We start from the raw sequence: 26666 nt of genomic DNA, 5'->3' as shown, positions 1-26666 counted from the left end.
TGATACTTAGTACAGAGGAAAACTGGAAACAGTGCAAAAAAATTGGTGCTGTCAGTTGCACTTTTATTTATGATGTAATTAGTGGCACTATCCCATGCTCATGTTTATTGAGCAATAGGACTGGTCAGAAGATACAGCATTTCTCCTGTTACTCTCCACACTCAAACCTCCTTTCTACTTCTTTAACATTTTCTGTAGCACTGTAACTTAGAAATACTTAAAGGGGAAAATCTGCCTCCTTCCTGGGCCTCACCTCTGCAAAGTGTCACCAACACAGCAGTATGAACATTTGTGGCCACACTGTGAGCCAGTTCAGGGGAAGAAGAGAATTAATCTTTGGGTTTTTCCCACTCAATTGTGAGAATGTTGGGATGTGGGCAGGGTGAAGGCAAGGCAGCATCTTTCATCCATTTCAGCATTTATGTGAGATTGACGTGGCTGTGACCACACTTAATCTTGTTTACTTTCCTCTGTGACCGTAGTTGAAAAATACCTCTTGAGGGTTTAGAGTTTTAACTTGAACATAATAAATAATCAAGCTGTTCATGCTCCACAGATAGCAGATTCTTTAGCATGAAGTATTTTGCATGTCTTCTCTCCTAATCCCTTTTTAAAGTCCCTTGAAGGTCAATGTAACACTTGTGGCTTAAAACATTTAGAAAATAGAAAGCAAGGGTTCTTTTGGCCCAGCCTGCAGATGGATATTCATATATACTCTTTTCTGGCAGTATTTATGCTTGATTCTGGTCTTCTGTGCTCTGCAGCAAAATAAACTTCTGCAACCACCTATAGCAACCAGCTCTGAATTTTGTGTCCTCTCAAGGTTATTTAAGAGAGTAAGGACTTTAATAAACTGAATATGAGCTAAGAGTGAATGCAAACAGTTTCCATATCTTCACACATTTCCAGTGATGTTTTTTCCATCTTGGTCTCCTGCTTCTGGACTTCCTGCTTTTAACTTCTCTTTACATTGTCCCTTAGACCACTGAAACTGCACTGCAGAAATGAAGGGACACCTTGAGGGTTTGATTTCTGTGTTGGGGACTGTTGGCACTTCTGTCACCCTGGAAAATGTCCTTAGGCCTTAGGGGACTGCAAACTGCATAAACCCTGAGGATTTCTGCTGAAGGGATTAGTGATAAAATGTTGGCATTTAAATCACCCTGGTATAGCTTCCCAGCTATGTACCCATGAAGTTAATTAGCACAGTTCACACCTTTTTAGGGTTGTTGTTTGCTTACATCTGCCCAGAAGCCTCCAGCTTCACATGGTGTGTAATCCTCTGCTTACTTTAGGAAGACTTTCTTCACAGTCTTAAATGAAAGGATTTGTAAAAGAGAGTTCAGGGTTAGGAGCACAATTACAAGCAATTGATTTCTAATTCACTCAGGACGTCAGAACCTGTGGATTATAATTTTTAAGAGAATCACAGAATTGTTGAGGTAGGAAGTCCAGTTCCACCTCTGTCCTTAGAGCAGGGTCAGCTTGCTGCTCAAAGCTGTGTTCAGTCAGGTTTTTAAAGGATGGAGGCTTTCTGGGCAGCTTGTGCCAGTGTTTGGCCTCACTCACAATAATAAAAAATAAATAAATAAATGGAAGGGGGGGAGGGGAGGAGAAAAATTGTTCTTTTATGTTTAAATGGAATTGCCTGTGCTTTAATTTGTGCCCTTGCTTCCTCTCTGCCGGGCATCACTGAGAGGAGCCTGGCTTAATCATTTTATTTATTTCCCCCCATCAGGTATTTATATAGATTGGGAAGATCTCATCAAGCCTTCTCTTCTCCAGGCTGTACAGTCCTAGCTCTCTCAGGATCTTGTATGACAGATGCTCCAGTCCCTTAATCATATTTGCAGGACTTCAGACTTCTTTGAAAGTCTAAAAGAATATTTCAAGATCCTGGCAGCAGTTTTTTGTCCTGTGATGGAACAGTGGTTTTTATTGCCAATGTAGTTGCTAAGGGAATGCATGTGCATGTGAATTGACTTAAGTAGTGCTTCTTTCCCTCTGTCTTATCCCATTATTAGTGCTTATGGTCATTTTATTTGCTTTCAGTTTTTTGTCTGAATTATGAGCTCTTCCCAACCTGGACACAAGATAACCCCTTCAGTTTCTTGATGATGAGAGTGCCTGACCCCTATTGACTTCCTGGCAGGCTGGAGAAGTGTGGAGTGGCACTTAATGCACTACACAAGGCATGCTCCATCAGGCACTTGGTCCTGATTTTCATTTCTGTCTCACTATTTCTGTGAAATGGGCTTTTTGAAAGTGGTGCTGGAGGTAGATGCCACACTGCTGTCCTTGCTGCCTGTGGAACACAATGGCAGGTGCTCATAAGCCTTCTAAAGTCTGCTTCTCTTGGTCCTTAAAAGCATCCATTCCTCTTCTGATACCTGTCTGGAGTAAGACTCAACCAGATACTGTTCTTTTTGTGTACATGTGTGCATGTGTGTTTGTGTAAAATTCCATGCAGGTGCAGGACAAAAGAATATTGGTGAGACACCTCTGACAAATCCAACTGGTGTGCCAGCTTCATAGATGGCAGGAAAACTGTTGTGACAGAGTGGCAGATTTGAGTGGATGATTTTATTTGCAGCATGCATTGTACTTCCATTCCTGCCACAGAAAGAATGTCTTCTGGGTGCACACTGCCTGGTGTACACTCTCTGTCTTTGCACTCCCTGGAAGGCTGGGGGCTGTCAGGAACTGTGGCTGCTCTCTCAAGTCTGATCTCAAGAGACAGAAAGCTGGCGAGTTGAGGAAAGTGATTTGAGGAAGGTGAGATACTTGGACTGCTATAGAAGTGGGCTGTGCTTGGTATAGTTCTCCAAAGCAAGACAGATTTTGCAGAATTTGTTAACATAATTCAGTGCTAAACTGTGTGACAGTGGTTCTGGCTCTGGCATGTTTTTTATTTATCACATCCTGTCTTTAGAGTCCTGTTATCATATGCCTGGGTGCAGCCTCCTTTCACTGTGTACTGAGATGCCTTGACAACCACTTTGCACTCCAGTCATCGAGCAGAGGGTTCCAAATTGCTGGTTCATTTAATGGGATCATAACCAACGTGGCTGCCACTGATCACAGCATCACATTTCCCTTGAAGCTTTTTCTGGGTCTGTTCCCAAACAGGTTTGCATCTGGTGGACGTGTGCTGCAGGTCTGTAAGAGGGTAATAATTACTAGGTTTGAGTAGTCTTCTTAACTAGCAAGTCCTCTTCAGAACTGAAAATATTATTATGCAGAACAGACCATTTCAAGTCAGCAAATTGCCTCTTGCTCAAACAGGCACAGTGTGTTCCTTGGCTAAAATAGGACAAGCAAAGCGTGTGGTGTGTGTGTAGTTGTAGATGTTGTAGTTTTTCTCAATGATCAGTATTTATTTGCCATTCCCACAGCAAATAAGGGGAGTGTGGTCAGACCCTTCTGAGGAACACATAGAACTCCTGGTGACTTGGTCAGTCCTTCTCTCCATACAACACATGCTAAATAGGAGAACTTTGCATGAATTGTTCTGGACATGGAGAGTTCACTTCTTTTCCTTGTGAAGTCACTGCACTAATTATTTTGCCAATTATCTACAGGATCCTCAAGATGAAAGGTGTTAATTAAAACAGACAAACAGAAAGATACACATTCAGGTCCACGAGTAAAGTCTCTCTTGAAAGGCACTTGACATCTACCTGAAAATTTGTAATGCTTGTTTTATTATGAGCTGCCTTTATACAGAGTAACTTTTTTTCCTTTTAACACTGTGCATTCTTCTCCTGCAGGCAAAAATATTTATGTTTATTTGATTTGCCTTTTATGTTTTTTCTTCCTAAAGCAAGATCAACCTGATGGTAAAGGACAGAGTAAGTTCACTGAGAACAAATACTTTCTGGTTTCATTCAGAATAAACCCAAAGTAAAAAAAAAAAATAAACCCACTCATTAAACCCAGCAAACCAAAAGCTGTTTAAAAAGGCCATCAAATCATCAGAATCCAAAGCAAAATGGCCAAAGGTAACTGTTTCATCCCACATACAAAATAAAACCTGGCAATTGTTTTTTTTTACTCTTCAAACAGGGCAGGTTTTGGCATCTCTTACCATTTTTAATATATTTTCTGAATTTGTAATAGTTACTCAACTGCAAGCAATTTTTTTAAAGGTAAAACAATTGTCACTATCAATGTTCTTAAATAAATATGTCACCCAATGGAGGTCACATTTGAGAAGGGCTTCCTGAGCAGCTACACTCATCCAAAGTCCAGAATGAGAAATGTGAGGGTTTGCCTACCTTTTTTTTTTTTTTCCTGGCTCAATTATTTCACTTTTGGATACAATAGGTGCCCAGAAGTGGCAGGATGTATTCAGGACAAGACAAGGCTGTCTGGCAAGTTCTTGGGACCTATGTTTTGATGGAGCTGACAGAAGGCAACTTGGTGAAGAGAGACCATGAAGTGACAGAATGTGGTTTTGAGAAAGGAAGAAGGGAAAACAGCAACATAACAGCAGATGGGTTCAGGAAGGACAACTGGATCCATCTTGCAGACTTTTATGGAAGGAAGCCTGACTATAGTTCTTGCCAGGTCCTAAAAGAAACTTCACCTCTTGATTTGGGTGAGACTGTGTTGCCTCCCACAAGGTGCTCATAGAAAGCAGGCAAACAGAGAGTAGGCACAGCTGGAACTAAGTAGTTGTGTAGCTGTCAAACTCCAGAGCTCATGTGAGCTTCTGCAATGGTCTGTGCTTGCTGTAGTGTTATTCAGCCCTTTTCACACTGAGGATCATGGAAGAGAAAGCTATTATTATTATTATTATTATTATTATTATTATTATTATTATTATTAATATTGTTAACTTGTCATTAGATGTCTTGTTGAAACCATGCATGGAGGTGCCATAAGCAGTTCAGGGGACAGGAACATTGTAAAATGACAACTTTGGGGGAAAAAGAATAAACCTTGCCTGTGTCCATAAGGAGTAACAGACTTAAATGACAGCAGAGAAGATTTAAGGTAAACATCAAGTAAAACTTCCAAGCAGTGGGGTGATTTTACACAGGCACAACCATTCCAGGAGAGTTTTTAGAAAGTGAGAGCAGCACCTGTCTGGAATGATGGGGATGTTTGGTGTGTGGTTGGTGCAGCTCCAGGCATGAGAGAGACAAGATGCCCTCCTGAGGTCCCTTCCAGACCTAATTCTGTGACAGAAATCCAGTTTCAAAGCTATTATGGTGATTAAATAACCTCCTGAAAGAGACTTGTTAGATGAGGCTTTGGGCTTGTAAATACTCAGTGTGCTGTGTTTTGGACTCTGCATCTTATGGAAACCCATCTATAGTTTCAGATTCTCTTTTGTCTTTCTTAATATCAGAATCTTATGTAAAAGTGAACATCAGCATTGAGTCAGCCTCTTTCCTGAATATGAAACTTTTCTGAATAGAAACTCAACTTGAAATAGAGAGACAGGTTTTTAAAATTACTTTTCTTGCTCTGCAAAAGGAATTGAAACACATAATTTTACAATGTTTCTTTAAATAAGATACGCATTTTTTTTTAGTTGCCTTGGAACTCTAAAGTCCTCACCTATCTTATTTTGTACAAAATTTTCTTATCTAGTATTTGTCTGCCTAGGAATAAATTAACTGCAAAATTCACCAGACTATATAAATATATACATATGTATATAGACATCATGTATATAAATGTACATAAGAGACCATTGTTTAAAAATAATCTAAGCAAAGCTGAGGAGAAGTTGTGGGGGGTTTTTTTTCTACAGCATTGATTTCATTCAGGGTGCAAATTTACCCTTTTGTTTGCTGGGTGGTTTAGTTGAGTTTGGGGTGGTCATGGGGCTGACAAGTGCCCTGGAGCAGAAGGCAGATGGGAAAGCAGCAGAGAAGGAAGGAGAGGACAGCAGATACCTGTGCTTGTGGTAAGAGAGCAGGGAGAGAGGTCAAAAGGGTGAGTTAAGGGCTTCAAGGAAATGGCAGATTCACTGCTTATCACTTGGGGAATCTTCAATAAAAGTAGTAAGAACAAGTTCTCTTACAGCAGCAGCCACATCCTGTGGGGCCTTTCCCTGGCACATGGGAAGATGGATCTGGCCAAGGTTTGCACTCACTCTCATCCAGGTTTGACTCAGGAAGAGGGACTCTGTCTGCATTTTGGCTTTTATTTCACATTCCCCCACTGAGATTTCTGGTCACTAGCTTACAGCTTCTCTAGTACAGCAGCTTTTGCTTCACTAAAAAGGATGCAGGAAGCTGAAAAGAAAGTTGTAGTTTAAAGGCTCATTTGTCTTTATTTGTATGTGAACTCTGTACAGAGAGCACTAATGATAACCTCTGCCAAGTGCCCTAGATGTGTTCTTACCTTTGTATAAAAGAAAAGCCCCTGTTTCAGGTGAACTTGCAAGCAGAAATTGGCACAGTGACAAAAAACAAAATAAAAAAAGGAAAACTTGCACATACACAATAAGAGACCTAGCTGAGCACAAATGTCTCAGAGTGATTTTTAAAGGGATTCTTAGGAAGCATGTCAAGCAGAATTGTAGGAAAGAAATCAAAAGGGTAGAAACCTATTTGCATTATGAAAATTAATTACTTGTGGTTTAAAAATTACAGTAGGAGCAAATTGGAGCAGTAGGAACTGGCTGGTCACACTCAAAGAGTGGCAGCTAACAGCTCAATGTCCAACAGGAGATGAGTGATGAGTGATATCCCTCAGAGGGGCTGTTTAATATCTTGGTCAGTGACACAGTGGCATTGAGTGCATCCTCAAAGTCCTGTCCTGGTGACACCAAACTGTCTGGTGTGGTCACCACACTGGAGGGAAGGAATGCCATCCAGAGAGACCCTGACAGGCTGGAGAGGTGGGTGGGCCCATAGAAACCACAGGAAGGTCCTCAGGGTCAAGTGCAAGGTCCTGTGTCTGTGTCAGGGCAATGTCAGGCACAAATACAGGGTGGGCAGAGAATGGATTGAGAACAGCTTGAGGAGAAGGACTCAGGGGTGTTGGTTGATGAGGAGCTCAACAAGAGCAGGTCCAGAGGAGGGAATGAGCGTCACTGGTTTCCCATGTTCCTCTATGGAGGCATCATTAATATTTATGTTTTATTTGGTTTTATCTTTTATTCACAAATCCAAACATCTTTATCACTTCTCAGTGACTTTTTCAAGTGTTGTTGCCTATCATTACACATTTGGAATACTTCATGCAGAATATGCACATTTCTTTTTCTGGGTCATACAAGCTCTTTATTGAAACATGATGTGAAATATCATTTGATATGGAATATGATTCATATAATATCATATGAAATATTTGAACTGTTATGGCTTATGTTTTTAGAAAGAGCAGCTTGTGTGTCTTGTATTATATCGAGTTTTATCACCTACAGTATGATCAGGGAGGTACTTCACACTTTCTTTCCTCTTCTTCTGTATCAGCCATCATCTACCTCTGCCCAGTTCATCTCCTGTTCTGAGCCTGCCCAGCTCTTCTCTGAGCTCCCAGCCTCACTTTGGGTGGCTGTTCTGGCACCAGATCCTCCAGGCATCTATCTTGGTTTCTTTCACTGCACTTGGCTTGCAAGCAGGATTAACAGCCCAAGCATCACTCTCTGTTTTCTCCCTTTACAGGATTTCTGTTCATTTAATTTTCAAAATTTCTTACCTGGCTTCTTCTTTACCATCTGTTTAGTGTCAAACTGAGTAACCCAAGTATTAATAAGGCACAAAACCAGAAGAATGGAGAGAAAAAACGTTGACCTTCTTTGTTAAGACTCATCACACCTCTGCCTTTATTGCAAAGGGTGATCCATTTAATTTATATCTATAGGATTCTATATGACCATAAGGATATGCCCTCACAGATTTTGTTGCTTCTGAGGTCTATGGAGGTGTGAAGATGAAACAGAGAAGGAGCTGTTTGAATTATAGGATGTGAGAGCAGACAGTAAACCAGCAAAGGTTATAAATATGAATTTATCTCATTTAAATGACACTTCAGCATGCTGTTTGTTTTCTTAGCTTTGTCTTTTTCAGTTAAATAGTGGTTTCATTCTTTCAATTATTGGTATAAAGATATAAAGGTAGGCATGTCACTGAGCAACAGATTAAAACATAATGTAGTATAAGACACTGTGAAGCAGTAATTGAAAAATATGTAAGCCAAGTAAAAGAAAAGAAGTAATCAAAGTACCACAGATCAGAGCCCAAAGTCAGTCCTTGGGGAACTTTTTGTGTGTGACAGCTACCAGCAGCCACAAGGCTGCTTTGGTGACTCCAGACAGCTCCTTATGTATTCAGGTCACACTTTGATCTCTTCCTCAGCTATAGCTTCATCAGGATATGGTATCCTCTCTCAGCAGTTTTTGACAAAAGTCAGGCTAAAGGCTTTTCAGAAGGGGTGGTTAATGCACTCTGATATTACCAACCTGAGGACAAGAGAAAAAATTAATGATTAAATGTGGAAACTAAATATACTTACATATTAAGAATTACATCCAACAGCTTAGGAAAGGGATAAATAATGACTCTCTCAAGCTCTGTTTGCCAGAAATTAATCTATTTTGAGGGACAGAACAGTATTTCTGCATTGATGTCCACATTATCCTCACTTCAGGGAAAATACAGATGGTATTGAGAATTTTTACCTTTGCAGAAAATACTGAAGTTCTAGGACTTCTATGCAAAATTATTTCAAAATAATTTTATCACCACTCTGTAATATACTGAGCCTTAATCTTTTTCATACTTTTTAATGATGTACTGGAAAACTTGGAGGCCTTCTGTTTCATTAAGCATATTTTGGTTTAAACTCCAAAAGCCATACAAAAAAGCAACCTATATCAAAATTCACTTGCCTTATGTGCTTTTCTAATGTAGAAATTTTGGGATTTTCTGTGGAATATTCCTTTAAAGTACTAATAATGTTACATCAAGTCTTTTTTTTTTTCCTCCTTTTTTCTCTTTTTTCTTTTTTCTTTTTTTTTTTTTTTCTTTTTTTTTTTTTTTTTTTTTTTTTTTTTCTTTTTTCTTTTTCCTTTTTTTCTTTTTCTTTTTTCTTCTTTTTTTTTTCTTTTTCCTTTTTCCTTCTTTTCCTTTTTTTTCCTCTTCATTATACTATAGGCATGTCATGGTGAAAGGTAGATTTCTGTGGGACACCTCTCACAGTGGTGGTTCATTATTTAACATTAGTTGTTCTCAGTCCATCTATCTTCTTCCTGGCCACTGTGTAAGGTATTGATAAAGAATAAGGCTGCTGACTTCTCCAGAGTACACACAGAACACTGTGCACAAACCAGTGTTTTGGGCTCAGAGTCACTGGACTTGTATTCCCTGTGCAGAAAGCATCATTCCTCAGAATCAGAGCCAGAGCTTAAGGACTGAATGTGGATGCTGACTTACTGGATTCTTCAGGTCACTGGTGAGGTCAGTTGCTGGGTATGTTCTGGGCAGATTTCTGGATCCCTGTATGGACACAGAGCTCCAGTTTCCAGGCTACAGGCAAAGCTGCTCAGAGAGTAAGGAATGTGGGAGTACCTGGTTTCCCTTGGAGCTGAGAAATCTTCCACAAAGTGCTGAGGCTCCTGTGGCACCACAGAGCAAGTCTGGTCAGCCACGAGCAAGCCCAGAAGCTTGGTGAATGGAAAAGGCACTTTGCTACAGAGAGAAGGTTCAGATGAAAAAGAAGCAAGAAGCAGGGTAGTTAGGACTCTGGGAATAAATCTTTAAAGTAAATAGAAGCATTTTGAAAACACCTACAGTGTTCTCTTTTGCATCAATGAAAAATATGCAGCTGCTTTGCCAGGGAGTGGTTTTCACCAGCTTGAGCTGATCACAAAGCTGGTATTTTTCTGGCTTCCCATGAGCTTCCCGGAACTGATAGCTATAAATCCACCATAGGGAAGAGGTTATTATATTTCTTCTTCTTAAGAGATGAAAGAGGGCTGATGACCAATGCCAAAGTGAATTGTTAAGACTTATTTACTTAATTAAGCCTGCTTGTTTGGTATGTGTCCCAATTAACTCATCTTTGTTGCGACCATTTTGAAGCAACCTACACCCTTGCGGCCTTCTTTTGTAATTATTACTATATTCCTCTTTTGAAGCACTGTTTTGATTATGTACTCAAAAAAACTCTGTTAAAAAGCTGTAGCATTAGTACGGAGTCAGATTTTTGTCACTGTTTTGAACTCGAGGATAGTAACAAAAAGAATCATTCTTTATTGAAGTTCTCAGAGGTTACGGAGGTCACAGCCCCTGGGAATGGTGGGGGGCTTGTTTTTCATTTCACACACTGGCTGTTTTGAATAGGCAGAACTTGTTCTCTAACGAGAAATTCATTTAAGAAAAAATGTGTTGTTGGGTGGCAGCACTTAGAGGTGCCACAGAATTCCTTTGGTGTGCTGAGTTCTGTGCATATTACAGGGTCACAGGAGAAAGTGACAGCTGCTGAAAAGGGGCTGGCAAGCATGACCATCCCTAAACTTGCTGAGATTACTGTGTGGAATCTCTGTTCCAAATGAGACAGTGTTTTTATTACTGCTTAAATCAACTACAATATTTGACAGCTCTTTACATAAACCCCAGTGTGGTTGTTGGGACACCTCCCTGTGAAGGAGGGGCTCTCAGACCTGGCATTCAGATCTACAGTGCTGACTGCCAGAGGCAGTCTGGAGGCTGCCTCTACAAGGCTTGGTTATTCTTCAGTGCTTCATCAGATGAAGATTTTGCTGGTTTGTGCCAACCTCCATGATACTTATACTCAATAAGATTGAGTGTTGCACTCAATAAGATGGTTTTCTACACCTCTTCTCCCATTTACCTGAAAATCCCAGCCAAATGGTTTTCCTCCATCGTGGCACAGACTGGCAGAGCTCTGGGTATCAAGCCCACAGGCAGTGCTGGCTTAGAGAAAGGTTCTCTGCATGTGGCATCTTTCATTCCAGAGGAAATAGAAGGTGTCTTACCATCAGTAAATCTTGAACCAAGCCCCCTCACCACTGGCTGTTCTTTTTGGAAAACTTCTGAGTATCCTTGTAGTTCTGTGTCCAGTTCTGGGCCCCTCAGTTCAGGAAGGAGATTGAGGTGCTGGAGCAGGTCCAGAGAAGAGCAAGGAGGCTGTGAAGGGATCCAGCACAAGTCCTGTGAGGAAGGGCTGAGGGAGCTGGGGCTGTTCAGCCTGGAGAAGAGGAGGCTCAGGGGAGACCTCATCACTCTCTACAACTCCCTGAAAGGAGGTTGGAGCCAGGGGGTGGTCGGGCTCTTCTCCCAAGTAGCTCCCAGTAAGACAAGAGGGCATGGGCTTAAGCTCTGCCAGGGGAGGTTTAGGTTGGATATTAGGAAGAAATTCTTTACCAAGAGGGTGATCAGACATTGGAATGGGCTGCCCAGGGAGCGGGTGGATTCTCTGTCCCTGGAGATATTTAAAAAGAGACTGGATGTGGCACTCAGTGCCATGGGCTGGGAACCACAGTGGCAGTGGATGAAGGATTGGACTTGATGATCTCAGAGCTCCTTTTCAACCCAAATGATTCTGTGATTCTGTGATCTCTAACACCAGCAGTCCCTTCTCCTCAGGAAACAGGACCCTTGCAGGGAATGTATCCTTACACAAGGCTCCCTGATACTGATTCTCTTATTCAGCCCAGTATCACTGCTACCCCCAGTCTCCATCAGCTCTCTGCTCCCTTCTGTCCAGATCCAGACTGCCAATATTTTCACTACTTGGGATGTTGCATACCAATTTTTCTCTTCCTCATTCCCAGTCGTTTTCTCTCTCCTTCCTTATGGAGGGCCTTCATGTCTGTGTTTTATGCTGTGTGGTGTTTATTTTTTGTATGGCAGACTTTCTCTTTTCCTGAAACAATTAAAACCACTTCATTAATGATAAAGGCTTGCTCTGGGTCTCTGTTTTTCAATGGATGGCTCTGTGAGCTGCTGGGGATTTTGATGCCTGAGGACAGCAGCTGCTGAGCAGAGCTCACCCTGGATGCCTCCCACTCATTGGCATGCTGCATCCTCTTGGTTTAACATTTGTCTGAGCAATCTTCTGTTCTCCTTCTATGTAAGACTGGTCATGTAGCAAAAATTCCTGCATCAGGAGAAAAGATTTGGAAAATTTCCTTCAGCCATGAATAATAATCCAGTGTAAAAATAGATGACCATCTCAGACCAGGCCTTCTTCATGCACCAAACAAAGGTGGGTGACTGAGAAAGCCAAAGGAGTGATCTCTCCACAAGAACAGAATCACAGGTTCATGCTTTGTCCTCTGACTCTTGACTTTCTTTCTTTACATAATCTGTTTTAACTCTATGTCAAAGTGTCCTGCTTTCAAGTACATATGAAAGATGCTGTATGAAAGATTAATTTACTTTCCATCACTAGGAGTTTCCTTTTTTACATGAACTTGTGCCAGATCCTACAGCATGCAGCCAAGGGGTTGCATTTTATATGGCATCCACAGGGCTCTACTGAGTGAAATCTCCAAGCCTTAAAGTTCTTAAAAGTCAGCTTTCTGTTTATGTGTTTTTTGGCACAGAAGCAGAAAAGCTGGTGCTGGAGGTGGGAAATGGATTGCAGTCTTGGAAATTTAATGACCAGCTCTTTCCATGTGACGTGTGCGGAAAAGTGTTTGGTCGGCAGCAGACTCTGTCCCGACACCTCTCACTGCACACAGGTAAGAGGATGCTTCCTGCTTGGTTGTTACATTCCTGAGGAAATCTGTGGATTTGTCATGGTTTGTTTAAGTGGAAGGCAAAAAAGAAAGCAGCAGAGTGTACCAGCCATTCTCAGCTCCTTGCATTAGAGTAGAGAAACAAGAGAGATTGTCAGAGAGGTGTTCAGGGAGTTAAATAACATTTTATTTCTTTGCAGCCTACTTGTAACTTCTCTTTACAAAACATGTAAATCCAAGTTTGTCCAGGTTCCCGAAGATCAGCCTGTAGATACCAGCTGGTTAACCAAGCCTGCTAATGGAGTTCTGCAGAGAAGGCATGGCCTTTCTTACGTTCACCTGATGAGCTTTTTAAATGTCACTGAACAGCAAAAGATTTGGCCTTAGTGTTTCAGATCTGCTGAAACTGAAAGGATTTAATATCTGTACTCATCTTTGCTTTCATCACCCACTCTGAGAGGAACAGGGGCTGTTCTACCCCACACCAACTTTCTTGAAGTGTTTCAGCTTCAAATCAACTGAGACTCATGGGGTGTTTATATGGAGGATGCACCCTCTCAGCCTGCCCAGGTACACTGCACAAAATAGATCCTGAAAGGAAGAATTTCCAGAAGCTGAAAAATACTATTGCTATAGTGAAAGTTGTACTGTACAGTAGAGCCATGCTGAAAATACTCAAATGCTCTGTTCTGTGGCATCATGGGGTTTTGCAGTCCTAAGATGCTCTGTTGAATGCCTTTTCCCTAACACCTGTAGCATTCTGTTCCAAATTTAGAGCAGCAGCTCCTCAAAGGGAAACGTTGTAAGAGCTGATGTAATGTTTGGTTATTTCAATCAACTCTTTTCAAGATAAAGCCTGGCACATTAAAAAAAAAAATTAAGAAACAGGCTGCCAGGATTTAGAAATGTTTAACTTGAAATATTATTTTTATTTTCATTTGTTTAAGTTGTGAAGCATCATAGAAGAATTTGTTTAATTTCTTCAGCTGTTCTTTGAGTGAGTTTTTTTGTTAGTTTGTGCAGCATTCCCTTTCCTCCCTGCCCTCAGTTTTAATACAAAGTCCTCAACCATCAGCTCTCTGCAAGTGATCACATGGGCAACCTCAATAATAACTGAACACAAAAATCAAATAAAAGATGATAGGAAAAGGAAGCAGTAGAAGTTTTAGATGATTAACCTGTTTCTCTACTGGTTCTGCTGCAGCTCTCAGAACAGCAGTTAGCCCAGTTTTCCACTTTATAAAGTTTTATATTATCTGACTGCAAATGGTAGAGTGAGTTAAAAAAGCCTAGCCCTAAACTACTTCAAAATTAGGGTTGGGGTTTTTTTTTTTTTTTGGTTTTTTTGAGTAATTGCTGTGACCTCATAAGTTTCCAAACTGTCAAGTTTCCAAAGTATCTTGTTCTGAAAGCTGCTTGGAGAAACCCAGAGGAATGCAGACTTGGTTATTGGCAGCTCTAAAAATAGCTCGCTTCAAAACGAAGCACACATTTAAGGTTTTCTCTTGCTTTTTTTTCAGAAGAGAGAAAATACAAATGCCACTTGTGCCCCTATGCTGCTAAGTGCCGTGCTAATCTGAACCAGCACCTGACTGTCCATTCTGTGAAGCTGGTGAGTACAGACACTGAGGACATTGTCAGTGCTGTCACTGCTGAAGGCAGCGATGGAAAGAAGCTCCCTTATTACTACAGGTGAGGACCCAGAGAAGGGCTGTGCACTCTGAACACCTTATCTGCCCACTTAGGACACGTTACAGGGTCACCCTGCTGGTGTTGCAGGGTGGATTTGCAGTGACAGTGTTTGTCTTGCCCATTTCTGACTGACGAAGCAGCAAAACGCAGCTGGCTGGCTGATGCTGTTTGGCTTGGCCACCCCTGGGAAAGACTCTGGGGGTTGCTGTGGGGTTGTTTTTCAAATGGCCGTGTGAGGCAGATGGGCTCTTAGAAGCCTCTTTAACTTTTTATGCAGTGTTCATTGAAGTTTAGTGTTTGGAAAGATGTTGTGTACACAGATCCACAGCACATCCAAAGCACTGTCTCCCAGTCACCTCTGACAGCTCCGTTGTTTTCAGCCAAATCTCTGAAATCACACAGCAAAGCATAATAATAATTGTTGTACTGCTATACACATTTCCTCTGTGTGCTAGAGACATGTAACTTCAGTGACCAACATGATGAAAGCAAGCAAGCCTTTAGGGGAGTTTGCCTGAAAAATGAAAAGGAATTGCCCAGAGAAAATGGGTATTTGGATATTCTCCTTCTTGCATGCACTGTTGTGCTCTCTGCAAACTGTGATACGGACTCCAGTGGCCAAGCAGATTACCACATCACTCTTACTTTAAGTCAAAGTGCCAAGAGCAGATTTAATTACAAAATCATAGAAGTAAGCAATAAATGAGACCTGCTGGATTAGATTATCTAGTCCATCCCCCTGGGAAAGCAAAATAGTGCCCTTGAGCATTTGCCTTTTTAAATGTTTTTGGTTTGTTTTAAATGTTAATGGTCTAATCAGAGCAAGAGGAGGCTGCGAAGAAAGTTAAATTAAAGGCTCCTTTCCATTGCCTCTCAGTATCACTCAGTTTATGCACTGGCTATGAAATCTGTATCCCTGGTAATTATTTGCATAGCTGATGACTGCTATTTTCCAGTCAAGCATAAGAAATGTTTGAACCCATTTTTACTTGCATACACTGAAACTGCCAGGCAGTTTTGCACAGGATCCCAGTTTGGCATGGGAACCATTCCAGGGCTTGAAAATAACTCCTGGAGTGTGCAGCAAGCTCTCTGTTTGTCAGTGTATCAGCCGTGCTAAACATCTTGGCAAAGCTGCAATGCCTCTTATTGCCCAAAGGAATCAGCTAGGTGATGCGCAGCATCTGGAATCTGTAGTTTTTAATTAACTTTATGATTATTTAGCATCATTATAGCATGTACAGGATTGTTGCCTTGTGCCTGCCCTGTAATCACATTGGCACGGCCATCAGTTCAAAGGCAGGTCAGCAGACAAAAGAATTTTGCAGTGAACATTCAACAGCGAGGAAGGGAAGAGATCTGTGCAGCGAGTTTTTTCTTGCAAATCCAGGGCAAGGCACTATACTTGTGTTCATGGTTTGGTTTTTAACATTTACTCTTGAATTCCCCTCTGCAGCTGTCACGTGTGTGGGTTTGAGACAGAGATGAATGTCCAGTTTGTCAGTCATATGTCCCTCCATGTGGATAAAGAGCAGTGGATGTTCTCCATTTGCTGCACAGCGTGTGATTTTGTCACCATGGAAGAGGCAGATATGAAGGCTCATGTCAACAGCAAGCACACAGGTGATGATCTCTCTCTCCCAGCTGCAGTGATCTCCCTCTTCCTTTGCTTTTTAGTTGCAACCTTCACACTCCCCATTAGCACTCCACTTTCACTGAAATACTTGCTAATTAAGGCCTGATCTCTTCAAGCTGAAGTGAATTGGACTCCAGCCAGGCAAATAATCTGGTAGTGCAGATCAATTTTCAAGCTTAGTGAAATAAATGAAGGACTACTTAGCCCTCTTTCTCCCTATTCCCCTTATCCCCCAGATTCCCTCAGCATATTTCCTTTGTATTTCTGACTGGTTGACTATTTCATCAGAACCCTGGTTTGACTTCAGTGATGATAAGGTGGCTTTGAGTCCTAATTGTGTGTACCTGGCTGTAAGTCTGAAATACACAGGATGTTCCCCTCCACACTCTGATCAGTTTGGTATCTCACACTGATGTTTAGTTCACTCTGTGATTCAGCAATACCATAAATGTAACTTTATGTATCAAATAACCCAAGTCACCCCTTCTCACCCTGGCCCTGTTCATTCAGTAGCCACAGATGAGAGCAAGAGCAGTTTTCAAACAAGCTCAATGTGCTTAGTGCAACTAATGAAGTCTGGCATAGTTTAAGGAGAAGAAAATTAGAACCCTTTTAATTAATTTCTCTTACAACACCAGGCAGAAGCTTTTTGCTGCCACAAACAACTAACATTTGTGTTGACAATACTGAGCCTGAATTGCATCTGGCACAAGTTTTCAGCCAAGTTACTTTTATTGTCCTACCAGGAATAAAATTGGGAAAACAGGTAGAAATGAAGAAGGAGAGAAGAATGCAGTTTGTTTGTACTCACAGACACATGAGATAAATGTAACCACAGAAATATCAACTACTGGAGAGCTCTCAAGGGATTTTTATGCCAGCACAGCTCTCAGCTCTACTCCCTGCTGTCTGAGATGTTTGCATTTAACTCTACTTCAAATATAGGAAGTCAAGGCAGATGAGAACCACCACCCATAGCCACATGAAAAGCTTGCAGTGGAGCCCAATGCTGAGCTGTGCTCTACTGAATCTCACTATCATGGCTAAAACATTGGAGCTGCTGCTGCAGTCTTTTAGTAAAAAACTCCTTTGTTCTTCCTTCACCATGCCAAACTGAGCCAGCCAGCAGGCAATTTAGGACATGTGGCACATACAGAGGGTAAAAATATGGAATGGATTTCCTGGGATTTTTCTCCAGTCCCTTTTCCTGTGATGCTACCAAGTCAAGTGCCTTGTTTGCCAGGATACTGGCATGTATCTTCAAACAAGTGTAATTATTTCAGGACTACTCCAGCTGACAGACCACTGCAGATTTTCCTGCATTAAAGATTAGGAGGTTTTTAAAATTTCCAGCAAGCATCTTGCTGATAATCAGAACACAGATACACTGTTCTTGTGCCATAAATGTCCTCTACCTGAAACAGCAGCCCCCCTCTTGCTCCTTCCACCTTTCTTGCCTTCTTCCACAGAATTTATTCCCTTAGTATATCTATGGAGAACAGCCCTCTCTCCTCTGAATGTACAGAGCCTTTTCTTATTTGAAACAGAGTTTTCTCACTGTATCAGTCCCTCACTGCACATGTTCTTGTTAGAACCCCTGCTCTCAACATACGCAATCACAGCTGTACATGGTAAAATTAAATAAGTAGTGGTGGTAGTGTAAAACAGCAGCAGCTGCTGGGAATAGCTCAGACACTAACATTCTATGGTTATATTTACCTTCCTCGAAGGCTCCCCCACACTGATTGCTCATATTCATCCCCTGTTCTGTTCAAATTCTTCTTTTGTTTTCCTTGACAGTTTCCAACTTAAGCACTCCTCATTTGTTGCAAAAATTCTTGTTACTGGCCCTGCAGGTCACAACCTTGTACTCTGCACTATTAAATTTCATTCCATTTCTATTACTCTGCTCCCCAAGGTCAGTGAATCTTTCTGTATGAGATCCCAGTCATCCTCCCTATTGACAGCTCGGGTCATCAGATTTCATTAGTGCATTCCTACATTTTTATCTTAGACTAAAAGGTGCTGCTTATCCCTTTAAAGCTGGGCACATAGGTACTGGTGTTTGCAGAGGCCTCGATCAGATAAGTTTTTATCACATAGAGAATATGAAGTTCCAGTAAAAATTCTTTTTAACACAGTTCTCATTAAACCAAGATGTAGGAGGGAGGTAATAATTTGCCCATCCTTGCCTCACGACAGTTCTCATATGAGAAGTCTCACTCTTCTTCATTTCTAGTGTGTGATGGGGTTTGGGATTTGAACTTCATAGATCTCTTACACACATAGGGAAGCTTCAGTTTTAAATCTGGTTAAATAAGGCAGGGGTTTTTTTAAATTAGTTATGCTCACTAAAAGGTCCTAATAAAAATGGATGAATCTTGAGACCATGCTGTTCTCTCTTAAAATCATTACTGAAAATGCTCCTCGGTGCAATGAGGGAAGATTATTCTCCTTTGCCCCTCCTTGCAGATTTACCCATTGGACCCAGATAAATGGAAAGGTGAGGGAGGCTTAGCTTGGACCAGGAGCCTCTTTTGGTTTCTGCACCCCCAACCTACAGAAGCTCTGTTTCCATGCTAAGAGATGAGTTCTTCATTGTTTCTGAGCTAATCAAAGTGCTGTCTTGGGATTTTCTTCAGCCTGGTGGTGAATTAGTTAGTTATGTGATTGCTTCCCACCACCATTACAGAGAGACTGAATTCTAGAATAAACTGAGAGATACACTGTTCTAAATGCTGGTAAAAAGGAAGGACTTGCAACTATAACATCTTAACAGATTAATTAATTATTCGACTTGTTTATAAGCATGTTTGAAACCACTCCAGAGATTTTTTTTTTCCCTGAAATTGAAAACATTGAGATTCCATCTAATCTGTTGTCCTAGTTATTTCTCTTTACTCCTGTTTATCAGCTGAAGAGAGGAAGACACCCAGTGAATCTAACAGTCCATCTTCATCTTCGCTGTCAGCACTGAGTGACTCTGCCAACAGCAAGGACGATGCAGATGTAACCCCCAAAACCAAGAGTTCAAACAACCTGCTCGTAATTTCTGTAGTGCCTGGTAGTCAGACCTCAGTGAACACTGAAGAAAAGTCAGAGAAAGGTAAACAGTGTTAAACAACTACAAACTGTCACCTTCTATGCAGTTGATCTGGCCACAAAATAAGGAATAAATTTTCCTGGTTTACTTTTCAGGCTTTGAATGTGTTTTCTGTAACTTTGTCTGCAAAACAAAAAATATGTTTGAGCGCCATCTACAAATCCATCTGATCACACGGATGTTCGAGTGTGATGTGTGCCATAAGTTCATGAAGACACCTGAGCAATTACTGGAGCACAAGAAATGCCACACTGTCCCCACCGGTGGGCTCAAGTAAGGAAAGCAAGTACACAAACTTTTCCTGTGTTAAGCACCTCTAATACTGTGGGGATAGAACAAAGGGAAGTCAATTAGAAAGGGTTAGTTAAATGCCTGATAATACAGATTTGGGGCCTCCTTTTGTTTAGATGACCTCAGCCCTTTAGTGCAGGCTTGCATCTTTATAGCAGATTGGCAACCTAGCAGCAGATGTAGAATCCACTGGTCTTAGAGCTGTAAAAAAACTACAGTCCTTTCCCTTTTGAAGTGTCAAATAGGAGTCAGTATGTGATGGGTCCTGCAGGGAATGAGGCAGCACTACACAGAGATGCTGGCAAACCAAGAGACACTTTTTTTTCAAGGCATCAGAGTGAAGGCAAGCACACAGCACAGGCTCTGTTCTGCACCTGGCTCAAAGAAACTAAATACTGTACAGTCTCTGCAACTGGGTATGAAGCTATAACCTTAGAGGTTATAAACTTCGTAGACTTTAATGCAGAGTCAGTCCTCCCCAAGAATTTATAACTTTGATGCTTTCTGCTTTGGGTTGCATGCCTTAGAATGGTCACTATTGTATAAATTAATGTTTAATGAGTAATGCAATCCTTCAAGAAAAAAAAGCCCTTTGTTCTTGACTAAGGTGGTGTCCTGTGAGGTCTGCTGGCATAGAGCACTTTTTCTAGAGAATGAGCATACCCTTATGTCAAAGTTGGACCCCTGAGGGAAGGCTTGGCTGCTGGGGCCATATGCTTGCTCTCTGTGGGCAGGCAATGTGATGTTATACAAGATTCATGTCCCTGGTCTTTGCTTGTTCCAGCTGCTGCAGGAAAAGAAGCTGGAACCAGTTTGAGCTGAACTATGGCTCAGCACAGGAGTGCTTTTGCTGCTCTGTAACCGGCACGTGACAAACACGTCGCCTTTAAAGTTACCATGAGTGGTGTTATCAGCTTGCACTGCAGTTCTTGAAAACTGGTTCTGTTTGCCAGGCAGTGTCTGGTCTCCAGCTTAGTAGTTTCATGAACTGGGATTGGTGGTCACTTGAAATGTGATGACTGAATCTGGGAAGACGACCAAACTGAGAAACAAGTAGTGTGCCAGAATGACAGGATGTCTGTTTTGGACGTGCAGACCAGTTGTCTAATGCAATTTGTGTTTAAGCTGCACATAATCTGTTCTATTTGCCAAGGAAAAACCATGACCTATGACTCAGACCTTCCTGACAGAATGGGCTTCTCAGTCTCCATAAGTTATTCCTACCCAGCTCAAGTAATAATTGGGTACCTTGAAAGCTGCACCTAAAAAAAAAAGCTCTGATTTTTTTTTTTTTTTAAGGCGTCCAGAAGAGCCTGAAGAGATCTAAGTAAATTGTCTTTTTCTGTCTCCTGCTTGCTGTGGGGGAAGAGAAAAAAAAAAATACCATGATTCCTCCAGCTCCAGGTCAAAATCTGAGATTCTGATCCAGAGAGCACCCAGCCCAGGAGAGGTATGTGTGCATAAACATCTGAGTCCTCTATTGCAATAGAGCTGATCACGTTAGCAGCCTCGATGCCAGGCTCCCTCTCTGGATCAGAGTACTTGGTGTGCACCAGGGAAAGCGTCCGGATGGTTTAGCATCTGTTTGTCCTCCTCTGTTACTCCTTGTGCTCAAGCCTCTCAATTAGCATGTAGATTGATATTAAACCTGTTTGTACAACCGGTTGTAGCAATGGAAAACACACACGGAGAGAAAGGATCTCTGCTTAGAAATGACCACAGGTGAGAGCTGGAAGGGAGTGTACTCCTTAACACAGCAGAGCTTCCCCTGCAGGTAGCTGCCCTCACCCACCTCCCCTCAGCTACAGAAAGTACAGCTGGGTGTGTTTTGGGTTTGTCGGTCCCCAGGCTTGTTCAGCTCAGGCTTCCTTCCAAGCTTTCAAGATTCCCTCCTCCAGCCTTCTCAGCCCTTCCTGGTCCAGGAACCAGGAGTGAGAGGCCCTTTGCCACGTCCACCCCGGTCCGGACGCTCGCTGCCGTGAGTAAGCAGAGCCCGCATCCTGTTCCCACAGCGGCACAATTCCGGCCCTGGCAGAGCCGGCTGGAGGGAAGCACGGCCAAACACACGCCCCCTCTGGGCATGGCTCAGCTCAGCGCCCAGACACGGGAATCCCTACAAATCATCCTAAGGGAGTGGCTGTCAGCTGCTCCTAGCAGGACACCCAGCAAGCTTATTGTTCAAGGTCACATAAAAGGAATTTCCTAAGCTTTTTGCTGTACATGTGGTATTACAAGTTTATTCCATCTTTACTTAAACAGCTGCTTTCATACTCATCTGTAAACACTCACTTTAAACCACTTCTTAATGGAAAAAAATGGCCAAAGTGACTTCGTGCAAACACTAGGAATGTCGTTACACAAAGTACCTGTGAATCAGTCACCCACCCTGCACTGCCCGGCCTGCTTTGCAGAATCTTCCCCATCAAGGTAAGCCAGAAGATTAAAGGGATGCTCCAGTATTTTCCTGGGAATGCGTGAGCTCTACTGCCATAAAATGGCCAAACCTCCTCCAAGTAGAGATGTGTCAAATATTTGAAAGAGGCTTTACAGGGAGCACCAAGTGCCTTTTTTTTCTCCTGGTTTGTAGGTCAGAGAGGGGTTGAGTGACAGTGTTAAAGCAGGAACAGGGGGGTCTTCCAGCCAAGTGACATCTCTTTTCTCTGTCCCTGCCTTTCCTTGCTGTGTTGCCAGGTGCCCCTTCTGTATCTACTCCACCAACCGCCCCGCAGCCATGGAGTGCCACCTGAAGACTCACTACAAGATGGAGTACAAGTGTCGGATCTGCCAGACAGTGAAAGCAAACCAGCTGGAGCTGGAGATGCACATCCGAGAACACCGCCTTGGAAACCATTACAAGTGTGACCAGTGTGGCTACCTGTCCAAGACCGCCAACAAGCTGATCGAACACGTGCGTGTCCACACCGGTGAGCGCCCCTTTCACTGTGACCAGTGCAGCTACAGCTGCAAACGCAAAGACAATCTCAACTTGCACAAGAAACTGAAGCATGCTCCACGCCAGACTTTCAGCTGTGATGAGTGCCTCTTCAAGACCACCCACCCTTTTGTCTTCAGCCGCCACGTGAAGAAGCACCAGAACGGGGACTGCTCTGAAGAGGAGAAGAAGGGCCAGTATTCAACCTCCAAGGAAGCCAGTCCACTCCTCCCAGTGAACAGCTCCAGAAACCTCCTGTCACCCCTCTCAGTTATGTCTGCCTCCCAGGCTCTTCAAACAGTGGCTCTGTCAGCTGCACACAGCAGTGGGGCAGAGCCAAACTTGGCGGTGAAAGCCTTGGCCGTCAATGGCACCGCCCTGTGCTTTGATAAATACTGGAACTCAGAGTTTGCCCACCTTATTCCTTTAACAATGTTCTTCCCCAAAAACCACTACAGTCTCACATTCCATCCACCCAGACCTCAGACTGCACCAGGAGGTGCCTCTTCACCTAAACACTCCTTCCTTGCCTACCTTGGACTAACAGAAAGGGCAGAAACTGTCTGAGGACAGTTACATTCTGTACCAAAAATACCCCAACAAACCCAGCAGGTGTACATTGCTGCAAAATGTAGAGCAAAGAGGTGATGAACACTTGTACTATATCATTAGTAAGGTTTAGAAAATGGCTCTGTGTGTATACTTATTGCATTGACATGAAAGCTGCTTTATTACATCTTCAAGAGGTGACCTACTGCATACTTCTACCTTCAGAGGCATGTTCCCAATACTCTTATCTAAGAAACTATTTTGTCTTGTTAAGCTGAAAAAAAAAAGAGTGTCCTTAATGGCAATCAGCACTTGTAAGATTACAAACTGATGCATTTTATTTTGGGGCTTTTGTGTGCGTGCGGGCGTGTGACAGACAGTCTGCCTGTGGCGTGCCACGACTTTGCTTTTGCACATCCCTTGTATTGGCTTATTTAAATATTATTCTTTTCCCTTTTTCACATGCTTGCTCCCTCCCTTCCCTCCATCTCACCCTAAACTGCAGAGTTGTGGAAGGAGTAACACTTGGTTCAGGGCGGCCTGGTGTATTATTTCAGTGTTGTTTGCAGCTCCCTTTAGTTGTTTGATGCTTTGTACTCAGCTGTCAAGGTTTGAGGATTTGGGGTAGAACTTAGGAGGAAAAAGTTGCTTTCAGCACTGCAGGATGAGAGTATGACAATGAAAAGCATGTGTATGGACACACACACATGTCCACAGTGTACTGTCTACACCCCCCCCACAGCAGGCCCAATTCTTAACTGTTACACAAGTGTAGCAGACACCTGGACCTTGGCATACATCTTTTGTTTTTAAAAGGGCATATAAATACTATATAGATATATATATATATATACTGTATTATGCAGTGGTTACCTTTTAGTTTGCAGGAACAACTTGTATAACTAGAATTCTATGGTGGGAAAAAAATAATCCAACAACGGGATTAAAAAAAAAGGGTATGGATAAATTCTGGGTATAAATACTCAGACTAAAAAAAAAAAGGCAGTTTTGCACAGTGCTTTAGTCTTGCACTAGTTTGTTTCTCACTTGCAAAAAAAATATAAATAAATCTGTAGGCTGAAGGTAAGAAGACTGTTTATTTGAAAAGGTTCCATAACTTCTTTGAAATGCAAAGTTATAAAAAGATGCTGTTTGAACCATACAGTTCTCTTTTATACCCTCAATATTTCTGTACTTGCAAAGTCTACAGTCTAATCAACACCCTCCATGGTATTAGTGATACTTCATTCTTTTTTATGTTAATGGCAGATAAAGTGTACACTGCTAGGACACTAACTTTATACTTATTTAACACTCCTACTTGTGGTCATTAAAATGACATGTTATATGTAGCACTTTATTGCAGGAAGAGGCAAATGCAGATTGGTTGTATGACCTTTGCTAATCTCAAAATGCCAAGAGTGATCTTAAGACCAGCTCACTGACTGTTAATTGATTTTTGTGTCTTCGAAAACTAAAGATCCAGGAAGAAAGATCAGGATTAAAAATACTCTGCATTAAGATCGGAAGTGTAAAAGATGAAACATTTCAAAGTTGTCATGTGACTCATGGGAATGCTCTCTTACTGGACTGTTGTTTTCCATGGTGTCTCTTGGATTCAGATCTCATTGTCTTTCACAATGGCATTAGAAATGTCTGACTTAGCTTTTGTCAGAGCCCCCTCTCTGTCCCTTGGCCAAGCCACTGTAGGAGGTGCCCTGAGTCACATTTAATGTGCCATCCACTCACCTCGTGCTGTCCTGAAGGAACCTGTGTGGGTTGTTGTGGGATGGGGAGGATCCAACAGGCCACTTGTAGCCAACCTCTTTTCCGTCACCGATGAAGCAATGCCCCAGTTCAGGAATGCATTTGGGTCCACAAGGGCTCACAGCCATATGCACAACTAGAAGCAGAACCCAATCTTCATTAGTTCTTCAACAAAGCTTGTGTAGAAATACTTTTCTCATACAAAACTCACATAATTTTAACTATCTGCAAGATTCCTAGATTTGTTTTGCACTCAGATGGCCAAATATTCTCCACTGTCATGACCAAACCCCTCCTGTTTGGGGAGGGCATCTTAATCTGTGCACTCCTATTAACATACTGGAAGCTATTTACAAGGGGGAAATACCCAAAACAGTAGCAGGTTATCATTTGGAAATATTAATTAAAGGACAAAGAAGTCCCACCTTTGTGTTTACATTCCAGCAGCTGGTTATGGTTCTAATGAGCACGTGGCAGTTCTGTCTGTCTGCACAGTAAAGAAAAGCCATCTGTTCCAAAGGATGTTTGACTCTTTTAAACACCCTCTGTAACTCAGGGCCCTGTTTGCCATGCTTTACTCCATCAGAACTCCTGGTACATCCACTCCACTCCCAGCCCTGGAGTACAGACAAAATAGAAAATGCTGTGTTAGTAAATAAATCCTCAAAGCATAAAAAATTTAGTATCTCAAAAGCAGGAAACATGCAATCTGCATCCAGAAACTATACCAGTTCCTTAAAATACACTCATTGTGTAGATCTCTGACCCCACCACAGAAGAGCAAACACTTCCAAATCAAAAAGCTTATTTTTTTCAGACTGGCAGGTAAAGTACAGCTGTCTAGGAGGAAGAAGTAGGACACCATGTAAACTGAACAGCAGTTTAAGCAGGGCTGGAATTTCCAAGAATGAGCTGTCAGCATGCAAACACCCCGTGTTCAACAATGTTCCACTGTACCAGTATCTGACACAGTAACATTTCATGTACTTGGGAAATTTGGTCAGCACTTTGGAAAGGATTAATTAATTCCTTCTGGCAAGTACGAGAGGTTTTCACTGTAGGGAAAAGTGTGTTAGGAGGTTTTTATTTTTTTAAGGAAAAAAAAAAATACAGTATTTATCAGAGCTCATGCATATTAAACTAATTGGTTAGCAGTTCAAGGCTAAAGAAAGAAATGTTCTCCAGAGGTTTCCCCCTACCAACCACCGACCAACAGTTCTGATAAATTCCCCCCCCCACCATAAAGGTAATTTCATACTGGTTTTCACTATGCATTCTTTAAGGAAATCTAGCATGTTTTTTCCATTTGGTAATTCAGTTAAAGTTCTCAGCACTTTTTTCTTTCTTCTGTCTTTTTTTTATTTACTTGTTGTATTATGTTCAAATATCATTCTGTCAAGGTTTGTGTACATTAATAAAAATTTGTATTGTATAAAGCTTTTTGCATTATAAGGCTGTACAGGGTCATTTTGACAGTAACTGTTATATTCCTTTGCATCTTATGTTGCATTGCCAATTTCTAGTGTATCCAGTTTGGAAGTACAATATACTCTAATTAAAAAGGTTGGCTAGATTCTTGTTTCTTTTTGGTTTTTCCTTCCTTTCTTTTATCACCTTACATAGACTTAGGCTTCATTTGACAGGAGAGGGAAAGGATTCTCCGACAGGACAGAAGATACAGAGGCAAAAGGGTAAGATGTTATCAATGGTTGAAATTTCAAAGGAAATATCTGGTTACTACAACTGATGAGGAAACACAGCAAACAATGCTCCTAGGATGGCTACAGGACTTCTCTGAGAGAGCTGTGCCTGTACAAGCTGCCAGATCAGTTCTGCAAGGGGGACACTGCCTCTGCTGAGGAGTCTGCTCAGTCATGAGGATGATGAAGTTCTCTGGCCCTGCCCTCCTCAGCCCCACAGCTCAGATCCAGAAGCAGCAGTGTGGTGAACCTGGCCTTGCTTGGGAGCAGCTCAGTGAAATCAGAACTCTTTCCTTGAAGAGGAGCTACACAGTGAGGAAACACTG

General features: G+C 41.9%; 1 protein-coding gene across 4 annotated transcripts in view; it reads left to right on the top strand.

Annotated features, from left to right (window-relative positions):
• ZNF827 (zinc finger protein 827) overlaps positions 1 to 23857 on the top strand; it is a 97620-nt gene extending 73763 nt beyond the window's left edge. Inside the window, exons 9-15 of one of the 4 annotated variants that reach the window (XR_003987580.1) lie at positions 12536 to 12673; positions 14191 to 14362; positions 15819 to 15985; positions 18913 to 19104; positions 19197 to 19374; positions 21652 to 21819; positions 22084 to 22165. Coding sequence is in view for 3 of the 4 variants with exons in the window: in XM_030450758.1 (XP_030306618.1) it covers positions 12536 to 12673; positions 14191 to 14362; positions 15819 to 15985; positions 18913 to 19104; positions 19197 to 19374; positions 22084 to 22891 (1655 nt within the window). In the remaining variant the exon portion in view is untranslated. Of the gene's footprint in view, positions 1 to 12535; positions 12674 to 14190; positions 14363 to 15818; positions 15986 to 18912; positions 19105 to 19196; positions 19375 to 21651 lie in introns of all 4 variants that reach the window. The other 3 variants (XM_030450759.1, XM_030450758.1, XM_030450761.1) reach the window with 3 other exon arrangements.
• The last annotated feature ends 2809 nt before the right edge of the window (positions 23858 to 26666 follow it).

Source organism: Calypte anna, chromosome 4B (assembly GCF_003957555.1).
Source record: "Calypte anna isolate BGI_N300 chromosome 4B, bCalAnn1_v1.p, whole genome shotgun sequence".
NCBI classification, from domain to species: domain Eukaryota; kingdom Metazoa; phylum Chordata; class Aves; order Apodiformes; family Trochilidae; genus Calypte; species Calypte anna.
This window is presented reverse-complemented; position numbering and strand designations above follow the sequence as displayed.